The sequence below is a fragment of the Jaculus jaculus genome, chromosome 1 (assembly GCF_020740685.1).
Source record: "Jaculus jaculus isolate mJacJac1 chromosome 1, mJacJac1.mat.Y.cur, whole genome shotgun sequence".
NCBI classification, from domain to species: Eukaryota; Metazoa; Chordata; class Mammalia; order Rodentia; family Dipodidae; genus Jaculus; species Jaculus jaculus.
Window position 1 is genome coordinate 271,145,364 of NC_059102.1, and position 19,526 is coordinate 271,164,889.

The following is a 19,526-nucleotide window of genomic DNA, read 5'->3' on the forward strand; positions in this document are numbered from 1 at the left end:
GAATTGATCTGTCCTCTTTGTGATTTGTGTGATGGCAGGGAAAAACCAAACACCACCATGGCTGGGTCACTTTGTGGGAGGAGGGGAGGGGGGCGGTGAAAAGAAAGGAGAAAAGAAAAATAAAATTCACCACCAAGGCTTCCGTGGCACAGACAGGACTAGAATGGCTGGGGTCATTTGATTTGATTTATTGGAAATAAAGTGGGTCTTATTAACATTTTAATAAAGAGAATCTTTTTTGCACCGTGCTGGATGGCTGCGGATCTCTGGGTGCAATTCCAGTTCTCTGGGAAAGTGGAATGGGCTGGCACTGCCCGGCGTGATTTGTGAGGCTGGGCCCCAACAGTCCAAAACCAGCCAGCGTGCCGCCTCCTCAGGGGGGCTCGCTGCCGGCGAGGTGCTCGCCCCGTATCTGCCATGCAAAGCGAGGGAGCTTTATGAAGGAATCCGTCTTGTAAAGCCATTGGTCCTGGTCATCAGCCTCTACCCAATGCTTTCGTGATGCTGCCGCTGATCTATTTGGGAAGTTGGCTGGCTGGCGAGGCACAGCCTCTCCTCAAAGGCTGGCTCCCACGGAAAATATGCTCAGTGCAGCCGCGTGCATGAATGAAAACGCCGCCGGGCGCTTCTAGTCGGGCAAGATGCAGCCAAGAACTCCGCTCGCACTGTGCGTTCTGCTGTCCCAGGTAGGGACCCGGGCTGCGGGGAGCGCTCCGAACCCGCTTTCTACCCTCGGTCACCTGGCGCGGCTCCGGAGAGGGGGCCTTCGGAGAGTCGGGGGAAGGGGGGCGACCGGTGCGGCCATGCAGGCAGCCCCGGTTGGGAAGCGAGCTGATCCCCAGCCCCACGGAGCTTAGGGGTCCTCCCAGGCGGCTCCCTATTCTGGCGTGTGTGTGTGTGTGTGTGTGTGTGTGTGTGTGTGTGTGTGTGTTCCTTCCAGGGGAGGACGGAGCTTCAGAGTCCTTTTTAAATTTTTATTATTATTATTTATTTATTTACGAGCAGGGGCGACATTGTCGCTTCCATCAAGTGGGGTAACTTTGGTCCTCCTCCCCGCGAGGCTTGCGCATCTGAGCAAGACTCAGTGGGAGCCGGCTCCAAGGAGTCGTGCTTTGCCGGAGCGCGGAGGAAGCGCCGCCTGGGTCGGGATTGCGGGCTGGAGAGGCCCTAGCTGGCACCGCTGACTTCCCGGGGCACCGGTCCCTCTCGCCCAGCCCGGCTGGCGAGCTAGAAGGCGCCTGCTTGCCTGCCGAGCGCCGCAACCCGGCTGCTGCTGTCAGTCAAAGACCCGGGCACTGACCGCACCCGCATCGGGGTCCTCTTGCTCTCCAACCCCTGGTTCCCCGAAAGGCCTGAGCGAATCCCGCGCCAGGGCGCAGGCCCCAGCCCCCCGCGCGCCCCCATTGTCCGGCCAGCTGGAGCTCCGGGGCCGGCCGAGCTCAGGCTGCCGCCTCTGTTGCCTTCGCCGAGCAGGCAGGCGGGCGGCGCGGAGCGCGAGGAAAAGTTCAAGCCTTGCCCACCGGGCTGCAGCTGCCTGTTAACCCTGCGAGCGCTGCGGCGTCAGGGCACGGCTCGCGGGGCGAGCACGCCGGTGCCCTCCGCAACCTCGCTGCAGCTCAGAGATCGCCGGGAAGTTTGTGTGCACGAACGCAAGCACTGCTTAGAAACCAGGCCCAGTGCTGGGGCAACTGAGGGGTCACGCCCAGCCCTCCTCTGGGGCCGGAGGTTCAGGAGCACGTTGGCCCGTTCGCGGCTTTTCTGACAGCCTCCGGGGGGGTTCTTCCTAGCAGTCCACAAGTGGGTGGGTGCCCAAGAGCAGGACCAGGCAGAGAGGAGGGAAAGAAATAGGGAGTGTCTGAGGTGCCAGGCATGGGTGTTGAGTTTCTGGCTAGGACTGCTGTGTGCCAGGGGAAGGGGGTCTGCCAGCATGTGAGTGTAGGAGTAGGAAGGAGGAAAGGAGGACAGAGTCCCAGGAGGGGGCAGGCTGTGCTGAGATCAGGGGAGCCGTCTAAGGGGAGATGGCTGCTGGAGATGGGCCAACATGCTAGAAATGCAGCGACCGTCTTAATACTCAAAAGGAGTGGGGTGGAAGGTCCTACCAGGGGCCAGAGTAATATGCCATATGCTAAGCCTGCTCTGGGACTCCTGACTTCATTACTAGACACGTGGGCGGTTGTCAGTCCTCTTCTGCCGAGGGCGTTGTTGACCCACGATTCTGTTCAGATCCTTATTGCCTTCGGTTCCCTCGCGTACAGATCCTGGGTCTGGCTGAGAGCCGCTTTTCATACTTCCAGGGACCTCACCACTCCCAAGGCTGCAGGTTTATTTCTAAGCTCAGTGAACAAGGTGGGTCAGAACATGCCAGAAATGGGGGAAAAAATAGACTATCCCCACTTGTGGAACTATGGTGGGCAAGATTCTTACTCTCTGAGCTACTAGGTTCTCCACGGTGGAAGAATGCTTTGCTCTCCCTGGTCCTAGGTCTGTCTGATGGACCAAGATTCATTCAACAGGAGGCCCAAGGCAATGCATTTCGCAAGGTCTGCCATCCCCAGCACTTGGCATCTGGGTCACTTACTGTGGCCTCACCCAGTGTCTTCTTACAGTGTGCCTGCAACTCCATCTGCTTTTTAAAGATCATGTGTTTGTGTCTCAGTCGAGATTCTTGGGCTTACCCAAAGTTATTCCTCTTTTAGAGAAAGACAGACCCTGTGATCTCACAGAGAGCCTCTGGCACTGGGTGCTTCCCACAGGGTGCCACAGAGAAGCTGAAGTCCTCCTCCCCCAGGGCAGGCTGGCAGAGCTGGCTTTGAAAGCTTTCCTCATTTGTTTCTGAGTTGGAACCCAATCCCAGCCTCAGAAGCTTACTTCTTACATGTCCACATTAGGACAATAGCTGACATCCTGGTGGCAATAACACCTGGAGGGAAAGTCATCTCCACAGTGCAGTTGAATTCACCAGGAGGAGGTTCAAGTGCAAAGTTGGTTCTTTGTGCCATCTGGAAAAGTATTTTATGCCTGGGGGGGGGGGTGGAGTCTCTGAGTCAACAAGCCAATCCCAAACTTTCCCCAGGCATTAGAAAAAAAAAAAAAAAAAAAAACAGAAGAAAGGGAAAAAACAATGTAATAAAGCAAATTAGTCACTGCCTGGTGGAGCTAGGGCAAGCCTGAGTGTGTTTTTCCACCACAGTCAGAAGGCGCCGGGCCCAGCTTGGAAGCCACTGGCCTCTGTAGGTTTATTGGCAGAGTTGCGTTTTTTGGCATTTGGGTATGATGAATTCTAAGCAACAAAGGCTGGATGAGACCCCTCACTTCTCTGGGAAAGACCATCCAGGAAGTCGCTATGGGATTTGGCGACAATAATGAATGTGTACCAAAAGAAGAGAAGCATGAGTGAGAAATTCCACTGCACATGGGATTGCCCGCTCCCCTGGGGCAGCACTTCCAGCTAACCCAGCTTCTGACAGTGCATGAGTAACCCCCAAAGAATTAGAGTTTGGGGAGTGGCTCAAGTTTGCAGATCTGTCTCTGTGGAGGGCCTGAAAGCGGCCCATGGAATTCTGTGACTTTGATTTGAAGTGGGAAGTTCTCTCTTGGAGTCAGAACCTGGTCTTTCAGGATTTTACACAAGAATTTGTGTCGTCTTGCACTGTGGCCACAACTCCATCTGCTTTTTTTTTTTTTTTTTAAGAGCAAGATTTATATGCAGTTTTTTCTGATGAGGACAAAGATACAGGGTGTTAGAGGATAACCCCAGCCCATGGCTCCAACATGTGGCAGCCTGTACCATCTCAAAAAAACACACAGGAAACAGATGTGAGGGGTGAAATGACTTAACGTGGTGTGGTTCATATGTCTAAACATCTTTTTTTTTTTTTCCTGTACGTTCCAAATGAGATTCAATGAACTGCAAGGCTGAATATGTAATCTGGATTTGTGTGATTTCCCAGTCTGTCACTGCAAGCATCAAATTCCTCTTGGTTGATCTTCCCAACATTTCCTCCCTCCCTTCTCCTTTCCTATCTTGAGCCCTCCTAATGATTTCCTTCTAGAAATATTCTCTGTAAACTACAGTGAAACTGTCCAACAAAACACTCACTATCTGAAAATGCTAGAGCTTGAATTTGCCAGTTGATCTGAAAGCTGAAGTTCATGCTTGAAGTAGAAGTAGAGTTGTGGTCTTGAAAGTATCTTTCATTCCTTCATTCCAAAAGGGCAGATAATTTCTATTTTGTGAAAGGAAAAGAACAAACTGTGGCTTCGATTCATATCCGGGTGACAGTCAGGTCATGTAGATGTCCCAAGGGTTTGCATGTGCGCACACATTCATCACTGTGTTTTTATCATATTTTGTACCTGTTGAAAAATTTCTCCAGAAGGGGGCTCCATCCACAGCCTTACAAAATTCTGATTCTACAGCTCATATTTTGAAGAAATTCAGTATTCTCCATTTAAAGCAAACTCTTTGCCATATTCTAGGTTATTTACTACAGCTCCCCCACATGGGAAGACCCGTCAATTTCACCATCTTTCCATCCTATTTTCTTCCTTTTTTCCTATTTTAGCTGTTTCTGCTCTATTTTCTTCTTCAACTCTGGATCTCCTTCAAGTATGAGCAAAAAAAAAAAAAAAAAAATTCCAAAGGCTTTTGGAAACAATGTGATTGATATGGAATATGAGGAAATCTGGAGATTTTCTGGCATTTGACTTTGACTAGACCTGACTTTATTCTTTAGGCAGCAAAGGCTTAGGAAAGGAGATAATTTTCCTCCTGAGACAATAAGCCAGCAGAATGAATTCCCAGCCAGAGCTCCATTCCCCAATACCAGTTGAAAAGGAGAGGGAAATAGCTCCCTGTCATCCCATGATGATGATGAGTTGGCCAGAAGCAAATCAAGTGGCTGGCAGTTTGGACACTGCTTCCACTTAGCTGTCAGCAAGGTGTCCACATGCCTGTGACAATCTAGCCTCCCAGCGATGCTTCAATATGATTCCCCCTGGCCTGTCTCCTCTGCAGCTACAGGGACTGCCTAGGACACAGAAGACCTTGCCCCTTCTGCAGATGCTTAGTGGTGGCTATATTCTGGGCTTAGGCAAGACAGTTATCTTTCCCTGCTGTGTTAAAGCTACACAGGAGGAGAAATAGAATTTCAAACTTGAAGTGCCCATTGAGCAGAGGTGGGTGGAGGAGGTGGGCTGCCCTTTGGCTTGGCATGTTGAACTTGTTTTCGTCTGCTTGATGGCATATAGCCCAACTCTGCAATTTGGGCTTCTGGGAAGAGATTGTCAGGTAACAACCTTGGGCCAACTTTAGTCAGTAGAGGTGACTTTTTGACATGTTTTACTCAGCCAGAGACCTGAGAATCTCTGGAGCTTGTGTGCGTGTTCTCTCTCTCTCTCTCAAACACACACACACACACACACACACACACACACACACACACATACACACAAAGAAAAGAACCTTGGTCTCTTCTATTTCTTAAAAAGTCAAGAGTCAGGCAACAGAATCTTGTCATTTTTACAGGGTGCTGGTTGGCTAGAGTCACTATTGCTTCCTCTAGGCAAAACCTGCCTCTGTATTTTGCCACATATTCCCCTTCTGTGTCCCTGCAGCACCTTGCCCACTGCGCTCACTGATTCTACCCAGTTTCCCTTATACTGTGTGAGGTTGGGCCTCTGCCCTCATGAACTTGAAGCAGGGAAGAGTTGGTGTGGTTTTAATTCCTGTGAGGGAATGCCACCCATGCATGCTGAACAGAGCCACCAAGGTGAACATCACCATCGCTGCTGTTGGGGGAATAATAATACCTAAACTGTCACTCCCTTCACAGTAGTTATACCCAGAGAAGTGACACTTTGCAGCTCTCAGCCATTATGGGCACTGGTTCATCAGAGGATTGGAGTGCCCTAAACATGCTCATGCCTCAGCAGCCAAGGGACCGTGGACCCATTGGGGGAAACATAGGTTCTGGTGCCACATATATAGTGTATTTAGAGTACCACTGCTCAGGACATTGTCCTTGCGAGAGGGTTGCTCCCTCACATGGTAAGTTTAACAGTAATGTATTACATTTCCTCTTGAACTAATCCTCCGCTTTGTAAGTTCAGGAGGATGCTGCATCACAGCACTGTCACCTAGGGCTCTCATGCACAGGATGCTGTCACCTCCAGTGCTACCCTACAGCCAGTGTGGTGCTTTGTGTCTGTTTTTAACAATCCACATCCACTGCAGCTCTACACACAGTCTTAATGCCACAGTTAGTGCTCTCTGGCTTCATAAATGCTCCTGATCTGCTTACCTCCTCCCACAGCGTCAGGTAGATGGGCCTCTAGGGACTCTTGTTTGCCATGGCTACAGACCCCAATGACCAGGATAAACATAACATAACCACATCCATGTTCCAGAAAAAAAAAATAGGTGATTGTTTTTCCACTGCTAGTTTCCAACAGAAGTCAAATTCTTAAAAACTAGCATTAGCAAGAGACATGTTTTGACATGTTATGTCTCATTTCAAAGATACCAATGAGCATCTGCAATCTGCTACAGTGGCACAAAGACCCTGTGTCTCCCATCTGAATGCAGGCCAGGCTAGATGGAGGGCAGTAATCTTGCCACACATCTAGGCTGGAGGAACCAGAGGACTGGCAGAGGAATGCTGCAGCATTTATCTGTGCCTCATGGGCCCAGCTTCCTGTGGCTTCCCTCCTTGGTAGCAAGGGACCATTTTTGTTGTGTGATGCTGGGCAGAGGTGGTGGATGTAAAGCTTTGGCACTTGAGAAAATCTCCCTGTCAGTCTATAGAGAGTTTCTAGATACCACCATAGAGCTCATAGCTGCCTTGTCTCAGGTGGGTTCACCCTCAACTGCCATGAGCTGTGAATATCTGGTGACATCTGACTCAGAGCTGACAAGTTGTGTCCTATGGGCCAGTTCCTGTTACAGCCCAATTTTATAAATAGTTTTATTGGATTGAAGCCACACCTATTCATTTATGTAATTGTTATGGTTTCTTTGTGCTTTTTAACAACAATATGAAGACTCTCTGGCCCCCAAAGCCTAAAATATTTACTATCTAACTCTTTACAGAAAAAGTTATCTGGAATTTGGAGAAAACTCAAAATGGGCACACAGCCAGGTGGTGGAGAGAAGGACTTTTCAAAAGGGTCATGCTGGGCTGGAAAAATGATTTAGTTGTTAAGGCACTTGCCTGCAAAGCCAAAGGACCCAGGTTCAATCCCTAGGTACCCACATAAAGCCATATGCACAAGATGGATCATGAGTCTGGAGTTCATCAGCAGTGTCTGAAGGCCCTGGGACACTCATTCTCTGTATCTGCATCTCTTTCTCTCTGCCATAACTAAAGAAATAAAATACATATTTTTTATATAAAAAAGGTCACATAACTGGTTTAACCATTAAGGATTGCCCTCTCTGGTCCTGATAAGTACCCTGACCACAGGGAAGTGTACGTGGAACCATAGCCCTTCAGTAGATCCCTTTGATTTCTATGGAGGGCTACTATGTTGCTTGTACTGTTGTTGTGATCAGGATCTTGCTGCTAATATAGCAGACTTGGTCTCTGCTCTCTTGGGGCTGTGCTTGGCAGGGGATCAATATCAATTAATGAATAATTTAAACTTAAGACAACCACTGTGAAGGAAGGAAACACAGTTGTGTGAGTTCATGTCACTGTGCACATGCTCATCTGTTCTTTGTCCTTCTTCCCTACTGAAATCCGTGTTCCATTACAGGACATATGGTCACCTGTTTCATCCAGGTCTGTATCTGTGGGCTCACAATAGGACCTGGCATATTTTAGGCACTCAGAGACATGAACAGATGAACAAATGGATAATGAAAATAAGACAGGTACCAGATCTAGATAAAGGGTCTGCAGGGGCCATGCCCATAGCCTGATGCTGGAGCTCAAAGCTAGAGGAGCAGGGTTACAAAGGCCACCAAGAGGGTTGGGCTGGAGCAGGCACTCCAGGGTGAAGGCCCAGCCTCTGTGCAGGAGGAAACATGCCAGTCCTGGCAGTGGTGTGAGCTGTGGTCAGGAGGTGGCTAGCCCTTGAGCCACTTTAAGGATTTTGGTGATGGGTTCAGAGTAAGAGGCAGCAACTGAAGGTCATGACAAAAGGTATGGGGTGATGTGATCAGATTTCTACTTTGAGAAGGTCACCAGCTGTAATGCAGCAAATGACAGAAGTGGGGTTATGGACAGGAGAGTCTAGGCCTGAGATCAGATCACAGTATGAGGATTCTAGGTCCAGGCATGGTGAGAGTACATGAGAGAAGCAGGTGCTTCTTGTTCAGTTAATCTGAGGGAAAGGGCATTTAAACTGAAGAGCCTGCAGGGCCAAGCACTTAAATAGTGGCTGGCATGGAGATGGCATGACAGGGCAGGGAGAAGAAGCCTAATGCTTGAGTTCTTACTCTTACAAGTGGCAGGAAGCCTGAGTCTATTACTCAAACAGGAGCACAGATGTTGGGTGTTGTCGACAACAGGGGTTCTGTGTCTGTAGTGGTGCTAGCCAGATGTGGGTGGAGTGCCTAGGGGGTTACCTGAGGCCTGTTACATGAGCATCCCCAGACCCAGTCTATGTCTGCACTGGGGATGGGCAACCAGTGGTGGGGGGAAGGCCTTAAAAATCCTTGATTTTAATTAACCAATTTGTGAGAGTTTTCATGCAAAAGATATTTGAGAGAAACATTGCCAAGTTCTTTTAATGGTTTCTTGAACATTCAATCAGCAGCACTAGAACTATTTCTAACATGAAGCAAATACTCTATGGCATTTAGCAGTCACTTCCAGGATACTGGCAAGCCCTCCATATGCAATTGGGTGCAGCTTTGGTGACATCCGTGCCTCAGAGCAGATGCTCAGAATATCCCACTGGGTATTGGACAATGGGTGCTAGTAAATGCTTAACAACTGGCTCTTTAAAAAAAAATTATCCGAACATGGTTTGTGGAGTTTTCCAATTTCTACAATGTAAATACTCCCACCACAGACAATTTCCATCTACCAAATTGCAGGTCTCCCACAAAATTAACAATGGTCTCTTCCACACCATGAATTTGCACCCTACTTCCAGCCCTCCAGTTATGGCGTCATTCTCAGCAAAGTAGCCTCAGTGTTCTCATTTATAAAATGGAACAGCTTCTCACCAGGTTCAAGCAGATACAAAGGATGTGAAGATGTGTCTGATGTACCCACAGTTAATCAAGATCATGATTGACTTCAAAGATACAGGCCCCCACAGTTTCGGTTTCATGCAAGATGCCAATGTTGTACCATGGGCTCCTGTGAAAATACTTGGTAAATTCTAGGTATAATACTCAGGAAGTACACTGATTTTCCATGTAACTAAAAGGGCTACTATATTCCATAGCAGCACAGACTCTGTCCTTGTCTATCCTTACATCCGTCCTGCTTCTTCCAGAAAGCTCTTCCTGAGTACCACACACAAGATTCTCACCAAGGTGCTTTGTGCTCCGAAGGGGAGATGAGTCCAGCTGTGTGTATGCATGATGCTCTTCTTTCTGCTGGTATTCACCAGGCACTCATGGCACACTCAGGGATTTCAGAGGAAAATAGAATGGACCTGTCCTCACCGTGCTTACAGTGTAGTATGAGACAAGCAGATCAACAGCTGAAATGACTATAAAATTGATAATTGGTGCAACAGAAAACAGTTGCTAAAACATATCTTAAGAATGGGTGTTGGGCTGGAGAGATGGCTTAGCGGTTAAGTGCTTGCCTGTGAAGCCTAAGGACCCCGGTTTGAGGCTCGATTCCCCAGGTCCCACGTTAGCCAGATGCACAAGGGGGCGCACGTGTCTGGAGTTCATTTGCAGAGGCTGGAAGCCCTGGTGCGCCCATTCTCTCTCTCTCCCTCTATCTGTCTTTCTCTCTGTGTCTGTTGCTCTCAAATAAATAAATAAAAATTAAAAAAAAAAGAATGGGTGTTGTTGAGTCTTGCTTATCTTTCTTCCCTTCTTTGAGTGTCCATGAATTTCTTTCCTTTTGTAGTGTTTAATGCACAGCAAGTACTAAGCTTGGCACCAGAGACTAATAGAATAGGTCTGCCCATTATTGGGGATGAGCTGGAGCAGGTGAAAGCCCGTTGCCAAGCAGAGGTGCTGGGACCTGGGACTGCTTAGCACATTTTGGGAGAGTCAAGCTTTGAGGAGTGAGGGTGAACCTTAAGCCAACAATTTGCATGTTGTGTGATCTCAAGTAACTTACTCATTTTCTTCTCCATCTTCTTTTTCTCATAAACAAATAAGGAGGGACATATATTCACACCCTATAGAAATTCTGTGAGGATGGTGACAAGTGTCTGATAAGGCCCTAAGATATGCTGGCTACATTAAAGTTTGTATAATGTGTTCCAAGGACATTTATTATCTGAAGGTACCATGGGGCCTTGGCCTTCAGGGTTTGATTAACACAAGGGAAGGGAGAAAAATATGCATTCAAAAATGCATGGATATTAAAAATAATAGTTGCTCCTAGGAGAAGTTCTCATACTGGTGGGTCACCAGAGATGTTTCCGCTGGGGATCCCATGCCTCATAAAATATTTGATCCAGTGAGATCTTTCTTCTAGATAGATCTGTCCAGGAGCCAATCTCAGGAGACTTGGTCAGGGCAGCGTGCATGAGTGTATGTGAGTGTGTATGTGTCTATGTGTATGTAGTACCCTTATCATGAACACTTACTACCGTTATTATTTAAAATGCCTTGAAATAACCATAGTTTACTGTAACTACTGTATCAATAGCACACATTATCTCAAATCCTTACAGAAACTCTTAGAGGCAGCTATTCTTATCACCATTTTGTAAGTGATAAAAAAATGTTGTAAGTCACTGACTCACTTCCCAAGGTCACTCAGCCACTGAGAACTAGGACCGGGGTTGGAAGCTGTAAATTTTTGATGTGAGCACGTTCATTTCCTCTACACTGTGTGTGGAAGCTTTCTTCATGCTTCATCCTCAGTTATCCCACATCCACCTGGGATGACCTCCTCATCTAGTCCCCATACCTTCACGATGAACCTGGGCCCTGGCCTTTCTGCCTGGGTGACTCGTTGTCACCTTCAAACTGGGTTAGGTTACTGTTTTTGTGTTCTTGGCCATGGAGTTCTTGCTCCTGACCAGGGCCAAACATCCCACCCACATGATGTATTTTCCCTAGCAAGGATAGCCATTCCAGTAAGAATGGTCACATAACAGCCAAGACCCAGCCTGGGTATGGTTCAGCTGCAACTTGTGTCTTGTCTCTGCCAGCCCACTGCACCTGCAAGACCCATATATGTTCTCCCCAGGAGTGTCAGGAGCTCTGTGGTGTGAGCCAGTGCTTTTAGCATCCTATTGTCTGTGCTCTTTTCTCCAGTCCAAGGAAATTGAGGACTACAGTGCCCATGGCCACACAAAGACACAGAGGTCTACAGTGCCTTTCAGTTGGACTGAATCTAGCTCATAGTTGTGTTTAACCTTTAAAAATTATTTGTATTTAAGGACCTGGGCCATTCCCTTGGCAACTCTCAGAGTTGACTGTGCCCTACAAAAAGCTATCAAGTAAATATATAGCCACTCCGCCAATCACACAACTTTAACAGTGCAGTGTAAAACTAACAGAGACTCATATGATCAAATGGGCCAGGGTGTGTTCCAATAAAACTTTATTTACAAGAACAAGTTGCTGGGGTTACTATGTACTAGGCTGGGTACTGTGTTCTTCTCTACTATGGATTCCCACCATCAGTCAGATGCTGTGGAGCAGGGCAACTGCAGAAATAAGGTTTAGCCTCTGGCCCAAACCTTTAGCCACCTCAGCAGTTGGTCAAACCAGGACAAGGCAGGGGTAGGACATAGAGAGGCCCAGGAAGAAGACCACACATTTTCTTTGGCTTTTGTCACCTGGGCATGATGTGATTTCTTCAGGTCACATATTGCTGCATTATTCATTTGGATTTCAGCCAGGATAAAGATCCTAGTATCATCTATGGGTCATAGTTCTCAGACCAACTCTAAAGTAAGTGACAATTTAGCTTTTGGTGGCTACCTGGATGGTAATCTGGAAGGCTTTCTTGTTATTCAAAGGCACATGGGTGTTAAACACTGCATCTTGGCTTAAGTTCCCCCAAATAATGATAGAGACACAGGCTTGGTGCTAAGGACTAACTTGGGAGATGACCCCATGTTTCAGAAATGAAGGAGTGGGGATAGAGAGACATGAAATAAGTCACTAAACCAATGAAGACTGTATGACTGGACTGATACTGTCCTGGGAAACTGGGGACTCATGGTTCTGGGGTCTTATGAAAACTAAAACTCAGGTCAGAATGGTATCTATTTAAAGGAAGGTGGCTAGGGTAGATAGCTCCCCTGTCTACCCTCCACTGGTGATCTGCTCCTGGTGCTTCCTTCCACCATTCACTCCTCTGTGTTTCCCTGATGAGCCATTGCTGATATGGGAAACTATGCCTTTGTACAGTCCTGAGCAGATGAAGGGAGAAGCATGCAAGTACCTGGACTGCTAGTGTATACCTTGACATGAGCATATGGGATTCTAATGTAGAGGTGCACAGGCACCTGGACTGTTAGCAGGTGCCCTCTCATGAGCATATAGGAGTCTGGTGGAGAGGCACCCAGGTACTTGTACTGTTATGATTTGCCACAGCATGAGTGTATGGGATTCTAGTCATCACTATAACAGTTTACTGGGAAGATCCTCAGCAGAGACAATGATTACAGAATGAATTATGGTGGTAGGCACTAAACCTTCTGATTTGGGGTGAGCAACCACTTGCAGGAATTCTCTCTCCCACTAGATGGTACCACTATGCTAACGCCCTGGAATGATCCCTGTTTCCTCATCTTTGTTGTAGAAGGTATTCCCACTACTTTCTAACAACTAATGAATGAGCAAACTGAGGCCAGAAGAAGTGAACTATAGCTATTTTGGAACAACAGATGGTTGAAAGGTAGAGTGTGTGAACAGTCGACCTAATTTATTCATCCATTCATTGTTGCCAAGCAACCACTAAGGGCACAACACCCTTCTAGGTGCTAGCAATGCAGAGGTGAAAAACATGACTAGGCTCCTGGCCAGGCGAGAGCACATACTAGTTAGAGAAGAGATAATACAAAACGCACACGTGGATATTTGACATCCATCAGGTCACAAAGAGTGCAATGAAGTATGATAAAGAAGTCAAGCGGGTGGAAGGGACAGGGAGAGGCCGTAGCTCCTCACTGTCGTGCCTGTTGGCTCCAAGGTGACACATTATTTCCATGTTTCCTTAACCCAGGTCTGCCACTCAGTGATGCCTATGATTATCATTTTCAGAGTGAAGCTGTGAACTTGTGAAGGGCAGAAATGGGGCTTGGCAAGTGGGTGTTGACCAATCAGAGCCAATTGCAGCTTCACACTCAACTCAGGGGATTGCTTGTTGGTTAATTCCATTCATCTGGAATGATTCTCTATTGTTATTGTTGATTTAATTCATCTGGAATAATTCTGAACTGTTATTGTTGACACACAATAGAGTTGAATTTTACTCAGAGGTTGGGTTATAAAGCTAGGGTTTAAAGCAAACAGAGAGTTGTCATTAACCTTGAAATCTTTTAAGTTGTCCACTAAAGTGCTGGATGCATGATGTTGTGCATGCAAGCCTGTGCTACAAGCAATATGGAAAGTGTATAATACATGCAACAATGTACAGCGATCATCATGGAAATGTGCAGGATATAATTTTATGGCACTTCATTGTTTTTTTTCTCCCTTGTCTTTTTTTCGTGGAAGAATTGAATTTAAATTAGTTAAATGTGCATTTGATAAGACTTCATTGCACTCATTCAAGCTGGTTTCCGAATCATATGCCAGGCTGTGCACTAGGAAGCTTAAGAGCCGGTTCCTGTTGTGTTCTACCCCACTTTGGATTCCCATGGCTAGTCACATGATTCAGGCCTGGTGTGGTAGTTTGATTGAGGTGTCCCCCATAAACTTAAGTGTTCTGAATGCTAGGTTCCCAGCTGTTGGAGATTTGGGAATTAATGCCTCCTGGAGGGATTGTATTGTTGGAGGCCAGCTTATGGGTATTATAACCAGCTCCCCCTTATTAGTGTTTGGCACAATCTCCTGTTGCTGTTGTCCACCTTATGTTGGCCAGGGTGTGATATCCATTCTCTGCTCATGCCATCATTTTCCTTGCCATCATGGACCTTCCCCCTTGAGCCTGTAAGCCAAGATAAACCTCTTTTTTATTTCCACAAGCTGCTTTTGGTTGGGTGGTTTCTACTACCAATGTGAACTTGACTGCAGTAAAGTGATGCCAAAGAATGGAATTGCTGCTAGACACCTGACTCTGTGTGGCTTTGGCCTTTTGGAGCCTGATTTCCAAGAGGAATGTGGAAGTATTTGAAACCTTGGCCTAAGAGATGCCTTGCAGTACTGTAAGTACAGCTTGATGGACTATTCTGGTCAGAGTTGAAAGGCCTGAATGCAGTAAGAACTATGGACTGTGAGGTTTAGCTTATGAAGGTAAGAAAGAGATTTGCTTGGACCAAGCTAGCAGTTTGTGTGAGAAGTTTACTGTTATGCCTGTGTCCTAAGATGTTATGCAGGGTTGCTTTGCATATAAATGAGTTGGTGTGAACAGAGGGATATGACATAGAAAGCAAATCATTTGGGTGAACTGTTGCCTGTTCAGCTGCAATTGAGAGATTACAACATTTGAGATTGGACCAGCTGACCTGCACTGGGACAACAGAAAGGATGTAAACTCTTCTGGAGGGGCCTGAGTGCTCACGACGTGTTCTGTTCTACAGACTCTGCTATATTCCCCGTTGCCCCCCCACAATTAACAAATTGGCACCCTACCTGGTTTTGTAGAGTATAAAAAATGCAGGAAAGAGAGGGTCATTGTGTTTTGGAAATGGCCATGGGCAGTGTGAAGCAGGTTTGCTGGTTGCCTGCATGGAGACCCCATGGGGCCAGGAAGATGAACCATGGATTGCAGTAGAGACCCAGTGGATATGCCAGGACCATGAGATGGCTGCTAAGCAATGCTGCTGGTCCATATCAAGTTTTCCAGGACTGTGAGTCACCTAGCTAGAGGAGCAGAATTGGAATACCAGAGACTTGTTACTGGTTAGAATTGTCAAATTTGGAGATTTGTCACTGGCTTGAGTTGTTGGACTTGAAGCTACAGAGTTTGATATTTGCCCTGATTGTTTTCAATCTTATATTGGCTGAATATTTCTTTGCTATGCACAATGCCATCTTCTGAAGTGTGAATATTTATTGTGTGCCATTATGGCTCAGTTAAAAGAGCTTGGACTACGAGGAAGTTTGAACACCATTGGGATTGAATTATACTATACTATGGGAGATTTTAAAGTTAGATTGAATGTATTGTATTTTATATCATGTTTGGATATCAGTTTATGGCGGCAGGGGTGGAATGTGGTGGTTTGATTCAGGTGTCCCCCATAAACTTAGGTGTTCTGAATGTTAGGTTCCCAGCTGTTGGAGATTTGGGAATTCAAGCCTCCTGGAGGTGGTAAATTGTTGGGGGCAGGCTTATGGCTGTTATAGCCAGTTTCTCCTTGCCAGTGTTTGGCACACTCTCCTGTAGCTATTGTCCAGCTTATGTTGGCCAGGGGGCAGTGTCCACCCACTGCTCATCCCATCATTTTCCCTGCCATCATGGAGCCTGTAAGCCAAAATAACCCCCCCCCCCCCCCCCACAGCTGACTATAACACCTAGGGAATTGCAAAGACAGGAATAACAGTAGTAGTAATGGTGGAAATCTAGCAAAAGTGTGCAGTGCTGACTATGACCAAGGTCCCATTTCAGTACTTTGGATGTATCAGTTCACACACATAGGTGTTATAATGATTCTACAAGGCATCAAGTATGATTCCAATTCTATTTTCCAGACAAGAAAATCCAGGAGATTTCATAAAAGCCACACAACTCTGGGGCCTTGAGGTTAAGATTGAAACTAGTGTAGTTCCAGATGCAGAAGGCCACATGTTGGATTGTCCTATACAATGGAAATTATTGTCCCTAGAGACAGAAAGCAAATGCATAACTACTAGGGCTGCCTAGGGTTGTCTAGGGTGGGTGGAGGGGCAGAGGGCAATGATTGCTGATGGATATGGGGTTTCTTTGGAGGTGCAACTAGATAGTAGCAATGATCACAGACACCCATTATCACATGATCATGTCAAACCCACAGCACTGCATATTTTAACCACATGTGATTCATATTATGCTCATTATGACTTAATAAACCCATTATAAAAACAGAAAACCAAGCAACCCAATGGCAGGACAGTCCAAGCTTCTGCATATTCCGTCTTTGAGTACACATGGTCCTTTCAACAGGTGCTGTCCATGGGTGGGGCCATTCCATTTCATTTACATGAATTCAGCTGTGTTAGTTATTTTTTGTTACTGTGACTAATACCTGGGAAGATATGACTTAAAGAAGGAAGGTTATTGTAGCAATTTCCTTCTTGTTGCTGTGACAAAACCTCCACTCAAAAAGCAGCTTTGAGAGGAAAGGGTTTATTTTAGGCTTCCGTGTGTTTTAAAAATATTTTACGTATTTGTTTATTTGCATGCAGAGAGAGAGAAAAGAGACACAGTGAGAGTGAGAGAGAACAGATGTGCAATAGGGCCTCTTGCCCCTGCAAACAAATTCCAGATGCATGCACCACTCTGTATACCTGGCTTTACATGGGTACTAGGGAATCAAACCCTGGTTGTTTGGTTTTGCAGGCAAGTACCTTAACTGTTGAGACAGCCCTTCAACTCATGTTTATGTTTTTTTTTTTTTAATTTTTTTTATTAGTTTTCTATTCTGCAAGTACAGGCAGTTTGGTACCATTATTAGGCTCATCCGTGACCTACCCCCTTCCCATTGGCCCCTCCTTGTTGAGGTATATGGGTCGTGCATTGTGGAGTTAGCCCATAGTTATTGGTACGAAAAATGTCTCTGCATATCATGATCCAACATGTGGCTCTGACATTCTTTCCGCCACCTCTTCCGCAAAGTTTCCCTGAGCAATGTTGGGTTCATTTTTGGTCTGCTTTAGTGATGAGGTGTTGGGGACCTCTGGGGTTCTGGCTGTCTTATTTGGTAGGCGTTGATTTTTCTCTGTGTTGGTCTCCTTCCCCCTTGTGCTGGTATCCGGTTCATGAGGAAAACAGCACCCTTGCTTGTTTCACCAATTTTCCTTAGTTTCAGCAGGGCCCCTTTTGAGGTTTATGGTTTTGAGGGGAGTACTCACATCTTCATACATCAACAGCAGAGTAGAAAAACAAACAAACAAAAAATGAGCTCTGAATGCCCAGTGGGATGGACTAATTAACCCCAAGGTCTACCCTCAGCAACAACCCCCTGCAGCAAGGCTCCACCTCCCAAAGGCTCCATCAACTGGGAATCTAATAGGCGGTTTAATCACAAACACTTGAGGCTATTGGGGAAATTATCTATTAAAACCACCACAGGTATATTTTGGCTCACAGTTTGAGGTGGGAAAGTCCTGTATCAAGAATGTGAGGCAATTGGTCAGCTTTTATCTACAGTCAGGAAGCAAACCAGGGAGAGAGGAGTGCTTGAACTCAGCTAGCTTTCTTATTACAGCACTTGGGTCTTCAGCCCATAGAATGGTGCGCCCACATTCATGGTGAGCCTTTCTCAGTTTAAGCACTCTGGAAACACCCACACAGGCACACTCAGAGCTTGTTATCATGATGATTCTGTATCCAACGGGCAAGGAAGATTATCCACCACAATTGCCCTTTCCTCCCTTCTCCTTTAGAGATCAGGAAACAGGCAGAAAGATGTGAGAAACTTACAAGTGGTAGTGCCAAGATTTGGACCTAGACAGTTTGGGCCTGAATCCCACTCTTGCTGGCAGTACTGAATTTTCTCAGGCTTGATTCATCCAATTACAGCAAGATGTGTGGTTCAATGTTGCAGGTAACTTCAGCTCATTAGCAATAATGCTGAGGTTCTTCACTACTATTTTACTGGTTTGTAAAGCACATGAATCATCTCTGTCTTACTGGTTATTATCCCAGCTCAGGTTTTGTGGTTCAGGAGGCTGCCAGGAAACCCTGAGACTGTATGAAGAAAACGTGTGTTATCCCAAGTAGCCTGGGAAGAGAATGAATGAGAGAGAAAGAGGGGGAACAAATGTAGTAGGCATGCTCACTGATTATGCTCAGCTGATAGCAGATTCGAGAAGGATTTAGGATATACCCAAATTAACATGAATGTTTGGCACCCCTTGGCTGGTTCAGTTGAAGAATCAGATATCCTGGTAATGAGAAGGCAGTCTTAGATCCCAGGCCTCCTAGAGATCATTCACCTAATAGCTAGAACTTAATCACTTTTGAAGTTGAAAAGTATCCCCCACCCACAAGACCACTTCCCAGCATGTTCCATGGATTCCCATTGTGGAATCTACTCTGTCCTTCTCACCTATACATTAATTATTTGTATTTTCTTTCATGTTTATATGTGTAGTGACAAAGTCGTAAGCTATGCACTGGGCCAAGAACTTGTGATCTGACCAGGCCCAGGTCAGTGCTTGTAGCTTTGGGAAGGAAAAGCTAAGGAACTCTGTGCCTTCCTGGTTCTGCACCCTGGAGGAATAGAGGCAGTTGGGCTGAGGACTGACCATGGGAGACTCATGACATCAGAGCTCTGGGAGGCGTCATGTCTAGTCTCCATCAGGCATCCCTAGTTCTTAAGCCTTCCTGGATGACAGCAGAGATCCATGGGAATGTCTGCTTCTGGTCTCCATGATCATTTTTTTTTTTTTTTTCCAGTAGAGCAGTGTTGCAGTGAATTCTGAAGAGATACAGATTCCATGGTGTGGTGGTTTGATTTATGTGTCTCCCATAAACTTAGGTGTCCTGAATGCTAGGTTCCCAGTTGATGGAGATTTGGGTCTTAACATTTACTGGAGGTAGTGTATTGTTGAGGGTAGGCTTATGGGTGTTATAGCCAGTTTCCCCTTGCCAGTGTTTGGCACACTCTCCTGTTCCTATTGTCCACCTTATGTTGGCCAGGAGGTGATGCCCAATCTCTGCTCATACCATCATTTTCCCCTGTCATTATAGAGCTTCTTCTCGAGTCTGTAAGACAAAGTAAAACTTTTTTTCCCCCCAAATCTGCTCATGGTTGGGTGATTTCTGCCAGCAATGTGAACCTGAGTGCAATACATGGGAAGTTAGTAAGTATTATAGAAAACTTTGGTTGCATCATCAAATATTTTAGAAATCTCTGAGTTTCCCAGAGAAGTGAGCCAGGTGGACTTTGGTTTTCAATGAAAGAGCATCTCTGAGTCTTAGTGTGCATTTGAGTTTCAAATAGGTGCTCTCCAAAACCTCTGCACAGAATATGTATCTCAGGGGAAACAGTCATAGGACACAATGGCATATAAGCTTCTATATCTTGGACTGTGTATCTTCATTAGACCCTTC

The 19,526-nt window shown here is 46.2% G+C and overlaps 1 protein-coding gene across 1 annotated transcript in view; it reads left to right on the forward strand.

The window, feature by feature from the left end:
* Window positions 1-272: 272 nt before the first annotated feature.
* The window catches only part of Cdh13 (cadherin 13), a 1,153,296-nt gene continuing 1,134,042 nt past the window's right edge, over window positions 273-19,526 (forward strand). Inside the window, exon 1 of the mRNA XM_004659582.2 lies at window positions 273-686. Coding sequence (XP_004659639.1) covers window positions 642-686 — 45 coding nt within the window. The 5' untranslated portion in view covers window positions 273-641. The remainder of the gene's footprint in view (window positions 687-19,526) is intronic.